The sequence below is a fragment of the Neophocaena asiaeorientalis genome, unplaced genomic scaffold (genome assembly GCF_003031525.2).
Source record: "Neophocaena asiaeorientalis asiaeorientalis breed wild unplaced genomic scaffold, Neophocaena_asiaeorientalis_V1.1 scaffold251, whole genome shotgun sequence".
Taxonomy (NCBI): domain Eukaryota; kingdom Metazoa; phylum Chordata; class Mammalia; order Artiodactyla; family Phocoenidae; genus Neophocaena; species Neophocaena asiaeorientalis.
The window spans coordinates 4,013,495-4,029,631 of NW_020173377.1; the positions used below are offsets into that span (position 1 = coordinate 4,013,495).

General features: G+C 42.2%; 1 protein-coding gene across 1 annotated transcript in view; it reads right to left on the reverse strand.

Moving 5' to 3' along the window:
* The window catches only part of ERC2 (ELKS/RAB6-interacting/CAST family member 2), an 823,240-nt gene that overhangs the window by 130,410 nt on the left and 676,693 nt on the right, over positions 1-16,137 (reverse strand). The window contains exon 14 of the mRNA XM_024746387.1: positions 2,473-2,620. Within this exon, the coding sequence (XP_024602155.1) occupies positions 2,473-2,620 (148 nt within the window). The remainder of the gene's footprint in view (positions 1-2,472; positions 2,621-16,137) is intronic.

Here is a 16,137-nt window from a genome sequence, read left to right on the forward strand (position 1 = left end):
TCAGCTATGGCCCCTAAAAGAGGAGGTAATCTTGACACTCACACCACAGGGCTGCTGTGAGGACTGTGGGACAAAATCCCTCAGGGACACTGGATTCACATTCTGGCACAAAGTAAACCCTCAGTAAAAAAAGGGCATGCTTTTATAAGCAAATTACTCATTATCTTTAGAATCATTATCATTTACAACAAGGATACATAAATTCACATTCTCTCTTGCTCTGTGGCCCGTAGGGTGTGGGGAAGAATTTCAAACCTAAGTCACGGAAAGAAGCCCATCCTCCTCCTTTGCTGCCTCTTTTTCCACAACAGCCCTTCAGACCCTGCTTTAGCCCAGGCGCGAGACTAACTGTGCATGGCTGGGGTTTCCTAAATGTGCCCCATGATACCCAAAACCAAGCCTGTCGTGAATAATGAAGGCTTTGTACAGCTTCCCAGGAGCAAATTGAAGGGCTACACTCAATCCTTCCTGGAATCCAGGAGTGCATTTTCATGATGCTGAGAAAGAAAAAAAGCAGCCTTAAAAAAAAATTCCTTATTGGGAAGGGTAGAGGGAGATTTGGGGAGGAAAGTATCTAAGAGACAAAAAGAAAAATTTAATCCAATGTGCCTGACAGTAAGGCCTCTGGCATCTTGTCTTCACAGCAGTGCCAGGCTATTTCAGAAGAGCTGTCCCTGTAGGGTGGCCATCAAAACTAGAACCACTGGCAAATACAAAATAATCAAGTTGCATTATAAATCAAGATATAGTGCTATCATCGATGGTTCCAGACTTTATGGCCACTGAATATTGGAAATCATCAAAAGAGGTGAAGGTCAAGATGTGATGTAGGTCTTATGCACCCCCATCCCCAATGGTGGGGGAGAGTATCTCCTTAGCAGCTGACTGACCTGAGACCTTTGGATCATGTATGCATCGTAGCTGGACCCGTGGTACTTGGCCGTAATATCTGGGCTGTAGCCAGCATCACAAGTGCATGGTATATTCGAGCTCGGGGGCTGTTTCCTAGGTCTATAAACCTGTGGGAGAAAGCTACAATGGTTAGGTGCAAGAGGGGAGGGCACAGGGCGCACAGGGAAGGAATTAAGAGAAAGCAAAGAAGGAACCCCGACTTGACTTTCTGTGGCCCAGTGGGTGGAGAAACCAGTGTAGAAGATGCACAGCCCCAAACAAAGAGGTCAGATGTAAGCGGCCCCCGACCCCTGGGGCCAGCACTAGCAAGGCATGCTGCTCTGCGGAATGACCCCAATGTCTGGCAGTGACTGGGACCTTCCCTCTGCAGAAGAGGGCACCCAGGCGTGGCAGTGCTTGCTCTTTTCTTCTCTCTCTCTCTCACAGCAAGGCACCCCATGAGAATAAGACTCTGGTTCAGGGCCAAAGGATGGCTTTTCCTTCCTGAGGAGGGAAAAAGTTGTCCCAGTTGTGAGGGGAGAGAGCTTTTCCTTTCGGGCTTCCTTTCCATTTACCTTGCACACTATGCTCAGCCCAGATCTCCCCAGCAGGCAGAGAGCCACTCCTGGGGGCTGAAATCAATATGGACGCACTCCACATGGTACCATGTGGCATTCACAGGTGGCCCTAGCTAAGACGTGGCAGCCACCTTGTGAGACCACAGACCATTGAGCCATTATCTGCTGAGTGGGTTTCATAATGAAGCTAGAATCCAACTGAATATCTTTAACTATTGATTCCAAAAGCCCTCAAGTTAGATATGGAGGAGAAATAATGCCTGAAGATTTCAGGGATGACTTTGCAATATGCTCCAGGTAGATATATTTCCATTTAAGTCACTACTAGAAAACCCTCCAGAAAGCAAAGAACTTTCTGCTCAAGTTATGATTTTATCTCTTCTTCCTTTTCCCTCAGAAGAAGTATAGTGGCCTAGAGAGGAGGGAAAAACAGGTTAACGGGGTAAACAGGTAATAGAAAAATATTTGACTAAATAATGGCTGAGGAGGTCTCCAAGCATAGGGGGTGGGAAAGGGTCCTTGGCCGGAAAGTCCTGGGAAATAGGTGAAGAATCAAAGTTGGAAGAATGGTGAGAAAGAAATCGAAAGAACTGGATGACGGGAGTTTATTATTGGGCCCAGAAAGTGAGCAAGACAGAAGGTAACAAGTCCAATGGGAAAGAAGGTGCCCAGAATTTAATTAGTACTTTTTAGGATTTAGTCAGAAGTCATAGAAAGTCCACTGGAAGGAAGAGAGCTGAGAGCTATTTCTGGGGAGATGATGCTAATACAAAAGAAAGGAAAACAGCACTGGTTGCAAACCACACAAGCCCAGGCACATGCACAAAAACACAGAAAAGCAATAAAATGTTGTTCCAGCGACAACTTGGGCCATTTCACTCCTACCTGGTTTTAGCTGTGTGAGCCTGCAGGATGGATGGCAAAATGAAGAGTAGCTAAACCCAGAGAAAGCACCCCAAACCCCAAACCCAGCAAAACACACCATTCGTGCAAAAGGCCCCACCTGCTGCTTTAACTGATGCACAAGTCGATCTTTTTCCCGCTTGAGGGCCATCACTTCTTCCTGTGTCTTTTTCTTTTTGGAGGCAGACAGTTCCAGCAAGGCAATGTTTGCATCTTTTTCACTGATTGCCGCAAGCAGTGCTTCCTGTCTGGTAAAATAAAGATTATTGTGATGATTTTTATAAAGTGAAAAAAAATCAGCATTTATAGTTGAAATGAGCCATGAAGTGTTGTCTCATGGGGAGGACCTATGGATAGTGTTTAAGAAAAACTACCTCCTTGACTCTCAGAATGTACAAAGTAGTTTGGGTCAGAATCCCTGAGACCAACACACTGTGTCCTCTGAAACACGTATCTTTTGATGGTTTCACAGACACAGCTGCATATGAGAAATGGAGGGAGTCAATCTGCCCATTCCTTTCTAAGACATCTACCCATTTATCCATCCAGTCATTCAACCATTCATCCATCTGTCAATCCTTCCATCCAGCTAGCCAGCCAGCCATCTGCCAGGTAAGGTTCTAGGTATCCCAAGACAACTCAGCAAAATTGGGCAGCAACTTCAATATCAAGTATTATTTTTATCATGCAAGGTTTTCCTTGGAAGAAAGGCATGCAGAGATATTTACTAGGGTCTCCTTTAAATTTTCAACAAAATTAGTAACGCTCCCATGCCATTCTACCAAAAACCACTCTCATTTCTCAGTCTTCCTTATCTCAGTAATTACTGCACCATCCACTAAGTAGCCCAGGCCCCCTAATTAGAAGTCATCCTTCATTCCCTTCCTATAAACTTCTCCCAACCACCAGTAACCACTGGTATAGCTCTGGTAACCACTGGCCGCCCTGGTACAGAGACCAAAGTAGTCTTTAAAAACAATATAAATCCAGATTCCACCATTCTGTTGCATGAAAAGTCCATTCCATCACCCGTTAAACTTCAAATTCAGACCCTTTACTGACGCCTGCAACTCGTTACACCAACTGGCCCTGAGCCTCTCCCTGAGGTCATCTTGTTCCTTTCCTCCCTCCTCGATCACTAGCCTCTAGCACATTTCGTTCCTGATCTCTTTTCTAGTCCCTGAAAATGTTACACTTGTTCTCACCTCATAAGCTTTGCTCTGCCATTCCCTCTGACTGGAATGCCTTTGCCACAAATGGCATGTCTCAGCTCAGAAAAGCCCTCTCTAGCCACTATCCCTAGCAGTGTCTTCCCAGCTTCTACCTTGTACCCAAGCCACTGGCCTGTCACGTTACACCGTTTTTTCATGGAACTCTTTACTATTTGAAAGGATCTTAAGATACTTTTTGTTTCTTTGTTTTCTAGACTTGACACTCCATGAATTGGAACCTCATTTGTCTTGTGCACCACCAATTCTCCAGCTTCTAGAAGAGCATTAAGCATAAAGCAGATGTCAAAAATGTTTCTTCAAACCTAGGGGCAAGATGGGAATAAAGATGCAGACCTACTAGAGAGTGGACTTGAGGACACGGGGAGGGGGAAGGGTAAGCTGTGACGAGGCGAGAGAGTGGCGTGGACATATATACACTACCAAACGTAAAATAGATAGCTAGTGGGAAGCAGCCGCATAGCACAGGGAGATCAGCTGGGTGCTTTGTGACCGCCTGGAGGGGCGGGATAGGGAGGGTGGGAGGGAGACGCAAGAAGGATGAGATACGGGAACATATGTATATGTATAACTGATTCACTTTGTTATAAAGCAGAAACTAACACACCATTGTAAAGCAATTATACTCCAATAAAGATGTGAAAAAAATGTTTCTTCAAGAAATAAGTAAGTTCCCTTTATACTTTCTAAAAACTGTGGAAGACACCACTGGATAACTCTTGCTCTCACTTAAAAAAATTACAATGCTTTGACTGCTGTTTAATCACTGATCATTGCTCACTCAGAAAAGTATTACAGTTTCTTGCTCCCATTTTACAGTGCAATTTTCTGTCAACATCTGTCACAAATTTTAACCTGGAATTTTCTGAGACCATTATTGACTAAGAAATGGCTCTCCTGCTATGTTTCATTTAGTCCTCCTTTCCTCTGAGGAGGACTTGTCTCAACCATTTGTGTCACTTCAGCAATATTCTAGATAATTTAGAAGACCCTAGAGACCCAGGAAAGCCTCCATATTGGGTACTTTCTTGCACACAAGTCCTAGGACTAAAACCTGGTCATGATGCTGTTTTGCCTTTCTTTAATCCCCATCACCAGACCAGGCCCTCTCCAGATGTTTGGACAAGATGGTCATTATTTGGATCTCAGACTCTTTTCCCTTTCCACTATAGGGATTTGTATGGACTTTTCTGGGTCCCGCTCATGCCAGGCAGTAGGAGCTTCTGTCTGAGGATCAGTCAGATGTGAGCAGCAGAAATGTCAGGAAATATCTCCACTTTGCAGAAGAAAACCAGTGCAGGCTGGACTACAAATAACAGCATTAATATTCAGCTTCACAGAGCCTGTCTTCCTCTGGAGAACATCTTGAGACAACAGACATGTTGGCCATTCCTGGCCACTGCATATACTTAAGGCCAAGGTGAAGAGGCTGCATGGACTTCAAATCGGGGGGAACCCAATTGCCATCTACTCCAACTTAGCTACAACACACCCAAAGTGATTGCATTATTTTTTGCCACTCTGCCCCAAATAGAAATTTCCAAGTTTTTAAAATGGAAACAACCGAAAAGACCATTATTTGGAAAATTGGAAGTTGATAGTACATTTTGCTATATCCCAACGATTCCCTCTTTACAGCTATATGCAGCCATTTAAAATGCTGATGAAAAAAAAGCAATGATATATGAAAAGATTTATGTTTGTTGAGAGACTCTATGAGTCTCATATTTCTGCACATTTTATGAGCAAAGGTATTATCTTCTATTCTCACAGTTTTCCAAGGGTGTTTGTAGAGTGAATAGCCTTGGGAGATAGATGTAGTGTCTCCCTTAGGATCAAAGGGTAAACATGCTTACCGCCACGTACAATAGTGTCTCCCTCCAGAGCAAAAGGCAGACATGTTACTGCCCATTATAAAAGATTCAAGTTCCCTAAGCTCAGGGTTGCTCTCCTTTAACGAAACCCATTGCACATACAGCTATTCACCTGGCCCACCTGCCTTGCCTCCACGAGACTTGGGGAAAGGGGTATGGACATAAACATGCTGACGCTATTCTCTGCACCTTGAGCAATAAAGCCATTGCCTCTGACCCCAAAGTCTCTGGTCTTCTGCCTGCGTCCATGAAACTGAGGCAGGCTAGCCTGTTAGCAATGCCAATAGGGAAAATCTCAGACCCTTCATAATTTTTGACTTGCAAATGTACACACAATAATATCCCCCAAACATAAAACCATATGCATAGAAAAATAAAATGAGAGGGAAATACACTAAAATGTTAAGAGTCATTATCTAATGGTGGTGGAACGGATAGGCTAGTTTTTACTCTTTTTCTCCTTTTACCTTGCTGTGTTATCCTTCCCTCCCACAAAGTATCATAAGAGTAAACATTAAAAAATTGTAAATGAAGCTTTTCAGTCACCAAATAAACTGCAGGTACATGCTTCAAATACTTGGCATACCTGAAATTTCCTCATTTTCCCATCAAGGTATGTATGTTCTCTCTGTCCTCCTCATTCTTTAGACACAGGTAGGTGCACACACACATTTTCACATACATACACGTCTGGTACAATCCACATCATCTCCCACTTGGACAATTACAATAATCTCCTAACTAGGCTCCCTATGTCCACTTTTATATTCCTATGTTCCGTGACCTTTTTAAACCCATTTTCCTCTGCCAGGTCAAAATTCAGAATGAGATAGCTTTAGTAACTGTTAAAAGTCATCATCAACCTAAAGAATGACCCTTCTAAACTCCTTTTATCCTACAATTCTATAACTTGGGCTCTTCATGTATTTAACATGCATTGCTCCTCTTATAATACCATCAAAAGTCCCAATAAATTAATTTAAAATTCCCAGTTTTCTCTTGATCAAAGAAAATCATTAATTCCCAATTCTCTATAGATATTGTCACTAAATATAGCCCCAAATCTAATTATTCTTAATTATTGAACCTCAAATATATTTAAAATCATTTTTATAAAAGTGTGTTTAAAACCACTCATCAATACTCATATCCATACAAAATAACAATTTTGTTCTTTGTAACCTTCTCCTTATTGATTGCTTGTTTTTTTGTTTGTTTGCTTTTGGCTAACGAATCTGTTTTATAAGTACTGGTATTATATAATGATAGAACTCTGAATAAAATTAGTGTAACAAGGATTACACATATTTGGAAACCCTCATTTAAATACTGGTCTTAAACTAATGATAATTTCTTCTAAAATACCTTGATTGAAATCTACGTTCCAGTAATTCCAGTCTACTTAAATCAAAGAGTAATTGGCAGAAGATTTTTTTGAAGTATATAAAACTAGAGAAATATGAACATTTCACACTTTAGGATATCTGGAGAGATGTTCTTAATATGTTAAGGTTATATCTAGCCATTATCTATTTGTACAGGGATGCCAGGCAAAGCAAATTCTTAATTCTGGGCTGACAGAGCCATTACATTTGTGGGGTTCTTTTAAGGGAAGTCTTTACAAAATGAGTTTAAAATAACTTTTTATTAATCTGATACTTTTAAACAAATAGTTTAAATCATTATGAGCTAATTCTGCATGGTTATGGATTTTCATTAACCTTACTTTGAAAATCAGGAGTTTTTTTTTTTGAGGGTGAGGGATACTAAGCCTGAGGTTTTTCTAAGAATAAGTTCATCTGCTAGCCCTACATTAGCTTCTAAACTTTTACAATGTCCATAAGCCAATGAGCTGATATATCTTAAAGCACTTAATAACAAATACTTCACAGTTTTTAGAAAACAGCAGACATTGAAATAAACTAGGAAGCTTAAATTAAATGTTTCTGGGTTGTTGTTTTTTTTTTGACTCAGCCTTTCAAAACTGAAGTATTTGCAGCTCTGTAAAGCCTCCTTTACGTCTACATCTTTTTTTAAAAAGGCTCAAGTATAAAGAGTATATACACTTGGCTATAAATTGGAAACACAAAGAAAAATCCTCATTAATTTCTTCATCAAGTAAGCCACCTTTTAGATTCAAGGCCAGATTTACATTGCTTCAGAAATTGTCACTGTCCCATCAAACTGAAGAAAGTTTCTATAAGCCTGAAGTCACTTTCAGCACTTAATCTGTCCGTTTTGCTTATTCACAGACAACATAAAAAGGAACATATATACTCATCTTTAGATAGTTACTGGGGTTAAGTATATGCCAAAAGCTTGCAGAATTATCTTTAGAACACTGCAATGCTGCAGTATACAATTACTAAGGTAATCTGTCTATGCCTCAAAACGTAACTTAAAATATGAAAAGGAAGCCCAAATACGCTAGAAAGGAAGATAAGATAATGCAAAGAGAAATAAATCTATAAGAGTCTGCTGAATGCCAAGCTAAGAAAGTGGACCATAGACAGCATTTTATCAAAGTGCAGCCTAAACAAACGTCAAGGGGAATAATTTCTTTAACAAATATGGGCAACAATGGAGGAAAAAAGGGGGGGATTCTGTGCCCCTGCATGCATTTAGTCAGGGTTAACTATGGATAAAAATATGTGCAAGAACACATTTAATAACCCTAAACTGTCATTCAGTTTGTAGGAGGTAGTCAAGATACAGCTAATAAAACACCAAAAAAATGGTCTTAGCCACCCTGAAAAAAAATCCTCAAGGGAATAAAACAAAACAGGACTGAAGGGCATCTCCTGCCAAGATAAATGCCTTCTTTCGAGAGTTGCCTGTGGCTAGCCTTCACAAAGAGAGTTCCAGAATCCTCTGATGGTAATACATCTCTACGTCACTTACCACAGTCTATTTAAAAGGGAGCTTTATAAACATTTCTATTTCACTCCCTGTTGCTGTCGTTCTATTAATGATGACCTGGGCTCTGAGAGAGGGTCTAAAATTAATTTTAGGAGTTGTAAATGAGGCGGGCCAATTAGGAACTGTCATAAATTAGACTGGAAGAGAAGCATTAACACAGTTTTTCCTGTGGGCTCTTGCTTTAGTTAGCCGGCCCATCTTTAGGAACACATTCAATTACAAAAGCAGATGCTTAAAAAAGGCATTCCATTAAGAAATGTTTGGATAATTTCAAGGGAAAACCTATATTATGTATGGTGCTCAGCCCACAGTCATGTTCTAATCATAATGTGGGGGAAAAAATTCCGCTCAATCAACTTTTCCCAGTTAATTACTGTTTTCTTTCCCTCTTGACCCTGAACCTTCAACCGTAAGTTCAGTAGGAGGTGACTTAAGACAGACGGTGACGAAAGACCCTGTTCAAAACAGCCTCTCTCTTACCCCTGGCATGAGGGTGGGTGAGGTTCGCTATGATCAACCCTGGAGATAGATGCTCATTTGCCTAAATTTTAAGAGCTGTATTTTTTTTTTTTTTGCGGTATGCGGGCCTCTCACTGTTGTGGCCTCTCCCGCTGCAGAGCACAGGCTCTGGACGCGTAGGCTCAGCGGCCATGGCTCACGGGCCCAGCCGCTCCGCGGCATGTGGGATCCTCCCGGACTGGGGCACGAACCCAAGTCCCCTGCATCTGCAGGCGGACTCTCAACCCCTGCGCCACCAGGGAAGCCCTAAGAGCTGTATTTTTTTTTTTTTTGCGGTATGCGGGCCTCTCACTGTTGTGGCCTCTCCCGCTGCAGAGCACAGGCTCTGGACGCGTAGGCTCAGCGGCCATGGCTCACGGGCCCAGCCGCTCCGCGGCATGTGGGATCCTCCCGGACTGGGGCACGAACCCAAGTCCCCTGCATCTGCAGGCGGACTCTCAACCCCTGCGCCACCAGGGAAGCCCTAAGAGCTGTATTTTTTTTTTTTTTGCGGTATGCGGGCCTCTCACTGTTGTGGCCTCTCCCGCTGCAGAGCACAGGCTCTGGACGCGTAGGCTCAGCGGCCATGGCTCACGGGCCCAGCCGCTCCGCGGCATGTGGGATCCTCCCGGACTGGGGCACGAACCCAAGTCCCCTGCATCTGCAGGCGGACTCTCAACCCCTGCGCCACCAGGGAAGCCCTAAGAGCTGTATTTTTTTTTTTTTTGCGGTATGCGGGCCTCTCACTGTTGTGGCCTCTCCCGCTGCAGAGCACAGGCTCTGGACGCGTAGGCTCAGCGGCCATGGCTCACGGGCCCAGCCGCTCCGCGGCATGTGGGATCCTCCCGGACTGGGGCACGAACCCAAGTCCCCTGCATCTGCAGGCGGACTCTCAACCACTGCGCCACCAGGGAAGCCCTAAGAGCTGTATTTTCAAACGGCATCTTGAGAAAGAAGAGGCTTTTGATATCAATTACTATCAACACTACCCACCAGTAGAATGATGTACCGTGTATACAGAAGGCCCACACAGAAAGTGAAGCAGCTTGCGTGAGGTGGGCCCACAGGGTGAGATAGATTTGAACAATGTGAGTTTCAGCAAGGACAAAGAACAGACCAGATTTGTAAAGGCCAGGCTTCGGCAGCCCAGACTCAATGTGGTTTGCTCTCTGTCGCCCACCTAAAACTGACCTCAAGAAATCGTTTACTCCAATTACAGGGAATTTTGTCTTTGAAACTTAATAGCACACGACTTAAGGGACCACGAGTCTTGTGGAAGTTCTTTGCTCCGTGCACCGGCTTCTACCCCACTACTCTCTCAGGGCACGACCCAGGGAGGCAGCTGGCTCATCCTTGAGCTCCTCCAAGTGCAACCAGTCCAGGCAGCTCTAAAGAGCCAGCATCGTGTGCTTCAGGATACAAAGATGTCGGCACCTCTTGGCATCCTGCTACAAAGGGGTATTGGTGAGTCTGAGGCCAGCTGATTTTCCCGTGTGGAAAAGGCCTGAGGTCAAAGGAGGCTGAGTGCCAGGAAGAGGTACTGCCCTCATCCTAAATTGCTTTCTCCATTCCCAGCCCTTTGGAGATTGATAAAAAGGCAATAAGGGATGGGAGGGACCTCTGTCCAGGTCCTGGCAAGGACATGTATGAAGTATTATTGACTACTGTGTGCCTGATCCAGAGAGACAGAGAGAGAGGGAGGGAGGGAGGGAAAAAATTAGAAAATACTTCTTCTGATTACCTTAGTCTATTTTGAGTTTTTAAAACTTACCCATACAAATAAAATATTACTGAAGTCCTTTAGAGGAGAAGATACTTAGTGCCTTAGTTTTGGAATTGAATATAACTCGGTTTGAATCTCAGCAATGTCTTTTGTTTCTGTGCCCCTGCACAAGTTACTTTATGCATCTGAAACTTCAATTTCCTCATAATGAATTAAGAAGGATAATAGTAACTCTCTCAGACTGTTGTAAGAAGTAAACGTGATGATGCAAGTAGAGATTCTGTCCACTGTCGGACAGGACCACACAAATGTTAGCAATTACTTATTATTACATAATATGGACACCATCAAATGTAAAGACTCAAAAGTTTTGCATTAATTTCTACTGGGGTCCTCTTTGTAGAAAACAAAACTAAATATGCCAATGGGTCTCTTATTTTCAAGACAGACTCTCAGAGAAGCCTCTGAAATTGGTTTCTGTTAAGCTGCCCATTTGACTTTCATGAGGTGATGTTTGTTTTGCAAACAAACTTAAAGGAGAAAATAGAGCTTGAATGTGGAGAAGAATATGTCTGTCATAGAAGAGTTGCATCCAAGAGCAGTCCGGTCTGACTGTTCAATATCATCCCGTCTGAACTGATAGGAAAGGCCACACAAAGGTGGGCAAGATGTGATTCACGCAGTGTGAGAAATGGAAAAGTGTTCTGAAAAGTGACCTTTTAAAGGGCAAGGTCAAGTGCAAAATCTAACCAAAGTCAAACAACTTCAAAACAACAACAAAAAATTCTTTCATTAAAGAAAAGACCAAAACTTAAAAAAACTGGTAAATTGGAAGGCAATGAGGGCAAGTGAAATGAAAGGGCTCCCGGACCCAAGAGAATACCCTGTGTCAATGTAATGTTCTGTGATGCTCATTCATTCTTGTTATTCCCATTCAGTGATGAGAAGGCTTCTATGTTGAGCATTTAACTCTGCCAAGGTAGCTTTCTATATAAAATACACCCAACTAGACTCCCTGGAAAGGTTATTGATGATTGCTAATAAGAAAACTAAATACATCTGGACTTCACTGTGGGCCGGAGCTTTGCCAACATCTACCTAAACTAAACCTATTGTCCATGGATGATCAGTTACTGTCAAGAGACTTGCCTCATCACATTAGCTTTTTGGTTGACTTCAAGGCTTGGCCCCCAAGGCAACTGATCAATTAATTTTTTCTTATTGGTAAGATGTATATGTGTGTATGCATGTGTGTATTATGTAACTATCCCAAAAGATAGTATATTTTAATTTTCCCTCTACTCTATATTTAAGGCTACTGAGGTTAGTGAGTCTTTGCACAGAGCAGCAAATCGCCCTCCTGTACCTTGAACTACATACTTCCCTTCTTAATTTGAAATTTTTGTGTTAAGTCAAACCTCCCTTTGTTTATGTTTACGTGGAATAGAATATCCCCATAAGCTATACTATAATGAAAAACAAAGCAGATTGTCATGTCATTGCTCTAAGAGGGATATAAGCAGAAGGAGGCACATTCCAGAATTTCGTTAATGCAACATTTGAAGAAAATCGAATTAAGGTTCTGTGGAGCAGATCTTTGTAGAGAGAAATACAAAAAAATTGAGCTTGTTGGAAGCAGCTTCTTTGAGAGACCTCCCATTCATGGGAAGGAAAAAGGCAGCTGTGCTCCTGTGTTGGGAGAAGGAAACATGGAGTGATATGTTTACGTGTGCTGTGGATGACCGTAGCGGCCAGGTAAAAAGCAGGCTTCTAGGAGGGGCAGGAAGGTGATACGTGATAAAAAGGAGGGCTAAACAGATTCCCATCAACTTGAATCTGTTCTCCCTTGCTGTGCCTGCCACGGAACTGAACAACAATTCAGGATAACCAATAGAAGTTTTCCTTCGGAAAGCTGATGACTTTTAAGGCATCCTCAAAGATGAGATTTGGCACGTAAATCTCTTTGAGAAGTCCGGATTTTAGGTCTGCCATCTCGTGGCCACTGCAATAAATTCTACCCTTTTCCACTTTTTTTCCAAAGTAGTTACATCTTTATAATCTATGGTCTAAAGAGATATCACAAAGGGTGCTTATTTTTAAAAAAGTGAACTTTAGCCATAGGAGAGCTCTGCAATGCAGAGGGAGCTAGGACATTTCACATTCTAATCCTCTTTCCACTCACATTTTTCATTCCTTGATGAAAGCCTAGAATCAAATTATCACTTATCAGATTATCAAATAATCATTCCATATGGGATTCGGCCTGTTGAGAAGTCAATTAAGAGGTGATAGGTACGTTTCAGGTACGTTTTGTTTTTTTTTTTTTTTTAAAGAGGTAACTTAATTGACACATAGTTGCCCACAAATGAAAGTCTCAGCATTTCTGTTCTTGCCATAGATTTGCTAAGAGAACATACAGAATACAATAGATTGTAAATCCAACGGGGCTTTGTACCTAAAGATTAGGAGGATGTGTCTTTCTGGAAATAACTTAAAAATCCAAAGGAAAGAGATTAAAAATACACACTTTAACATAGTGAGGGGAAGAAGTGAGACCAAATTCATCACAGTTCTATGCTGGCAAGAAACTGCTAAAATGCCTCCATGAAAACAGACTGAACCTGTCTAAAGGACACTCACTAACCGCTTGTTGAATGTGTCAATGGGAGAGAAAGCAAATGCACAGGGCCGTTTTCTTGGTAAGGCTTCACCAATGTACCATAACCTATAGACTAAAAAGAGATGCAAGAACATATCCAAAGACGATAAATTCATTTCAGAGGCCAAATTAAAGAAGTATAGAACTATAAACACACACACACCTAAACTGCTGCATTGTTAAGCAACTGATTTAAAAGATATGCAGAACAAAGAGAGGCAAAAATCAGCTAGTGAGTCCAAAAATAATGAGAATTTATATCTGTTAGTTTCCTGAAATTTCTGTATTCATGAATACAATATGTGGGACACTACTAGGGCTCCTTCTCAGAGGGTGAGGGAACATGAAACCAGACAGCGGATGAGGAATGAAAGAGTCTGGTAAACTACCTGAAAGCACTCCACATCTGGAAAGAATCGTGGGGGGAACCAGCCCAAGACACAATGGTATAGAAAGCAGTCTCAGATTTACAGTATGGGTGGCCCTGTGGCTCATGGAAGTGAAATTTCCACTCTGGGAGGAGTGATCACTAGAGGCAGGAACATTTCTGATGTGAAATTATGAAGTCCAACCAGAAGCAACTGAAATGAACGTGTTCCTCTGGGGTGGCTGTTTACTGGTCACACAAGGAAGAATAAACCAACCAGATGATCAGGGCCCAGTTCTTCAGTCCCTTCAACATGAGTGCCCACTGCACACCAGGAACCAGAGATGAAAGGACAAACAAAACAGGCACAACCCCTGCTTCCTTAGAGCTTGCCACACAGCGGATCCCAGAGACTCTCTATCCACATAGTCATGAGATGAGCTGACCCTGCAATGATGCCACAAAACACAAGGAAATACCCTTCGACTTCCTTTAGGAACAAATACCAGATCGTCAGCAGTACCATGCAAAGAAGATATCCATGAATCCTATTTACCAATCTGAAGGCTGGGAATAAGAATCCACGTGGCATCTCCACCCACGTGTATCAAATACTGGGATAACTGATTCAAAAGCTCCCTCCCATCCGGTCCTCTTCATTCTCAGTATCCAGTGCAATCCAGCTACAACCCAGAAGCTCAAAAACAAACAAATAAACAGAAACACAAAATCTTATATTTATAGCTATTAGACTGAATGATATGAAGCGTTTTTGTAGGTCAGAAGCAATCAAATATCAGCAATTTCATGTAGTTCAACCTAATAGTTTTCTTCCATAATAAAGGCAGCTCTACTGGTTTCTTTGTTTGCTTGTTTATAATAGGTGCCCATTTTCATTCTTTACCACTTTCTACTCTCAAAGATTTCAAAGGTTGAGGCATTTCCCTCTCCACAATATCCAACTCTTTTTTTTTTTTTTTTTTTTTTTTTTTTATTAAGGAACCTCCATACTGTTCTCCATAGTGGCTGTTTCAATTTACATTTCCACCAACAGTGTAGGAGGGTTCCCTTTTCTCCACACTCTCTCCAGCATTTACTGTTTGTAGATTTTTTGATGACAGCCATTCTGACTGGTGTGAGGTGATACCTCATTGTAGGTTTGATTTGCATTTCTCTAATGATTAGTGATGTTGAGCATCCTTTCATGTGTTTGTTGGCAATCTGTATATCTTCTTTGCAGAAATGTCTATTTAGGTCTTCTGCCCATTTTTGGATTGGGCTGTTTGTTTTATTGATATTGAGCTGAATGAGCTGCTTGTACACAATATCCAACTCTTAATCTCACATATACCCAAGACTAACCACTAGAGGCAATTAATCCAGTCCACAGGAGAGAGACTGCTACACAAATCAGAGAGGGAGGAGGGAGATTAGAAGCCTAGAAAGGTGACAGACCTCAGTCCCTTTCAGACCTGGAAAACCACTTAGTGAGAAACATCCTGGTGACCAGACCCCAACCTGAGACTAATTACCACTCCCTGAGATACTGACCTGTTGACTGATTGCTTTGAGATCAGATCATCTATCTCCCAGGACAGCCTTGAGGCTGTCCAGCCCCGCTGAGCAGCAATGGAGTACCTTCTTTTAGATTTGAACTTCAAGTCACAGGACCTAAGGCAGAAGTTCAAAGAAGAATGGGGCTGCAGAACTCTTAATGGGGTTTCCAAAGGCTCATTGATGAGAGGCCCAATAACAAAAAGCACCTTTGAGAATGGCAACACACTCCTGGGTAGTAGCATAAGAGAGCTGTCTAATGTTGTCAGCCAGTGTCTAATCTCCATCTATATCTGAAAAGAATTTACTACAGACAAAAAAACTATGCTAAGAGGGATCAGCAAGGGATGAGGCTTGCAAACGCTTCCAGTAAAGAAAGCAAATGCATATGAAAACTTAAATCCCAAAAGATAAATAATAGTTGATTAATGAATGACTCCATTGTTAGGATGAAGGATAAATGATTATTAATAGTTATCACTGTGTTTGCTGTATGATACACAAGGCATAAGTAAAGCACATTATTTCATTTCATCCTCTCAAATTATCCTCCAAGGAAAATGTTATTATTATTCGTATTGTAAAGTTGAGTAAACTGAGTAAGTTTTAAGTAGGTTGCCCAAAGTCACATTACTTTTTTTTAAAATAAATTTATTTTATTTATTCATATATTTTTGGCTGTGTTGGGTCTTCATTGCTGCGCGCGGGCTTTCTCTAGTTGAAGCGAGCAGGGGCTACTCTTCATTGTGGTGCGCAGGCTTCTCACTGCGGCGGCTTCTCTTGCTGCGAAGCGCGGGCTCTAGGCATGCGGGCTTCCGTAGTTGTGGCACATGGGCTTAGCTGCTCGGCGGCGTGTGGGATCTTCCCGGACCAGGGCTCGAACCCATGTCCCCTGCACTGGCAGGCGGATTCTTAACCACTGCACCACCAGGGAAGCTCCCA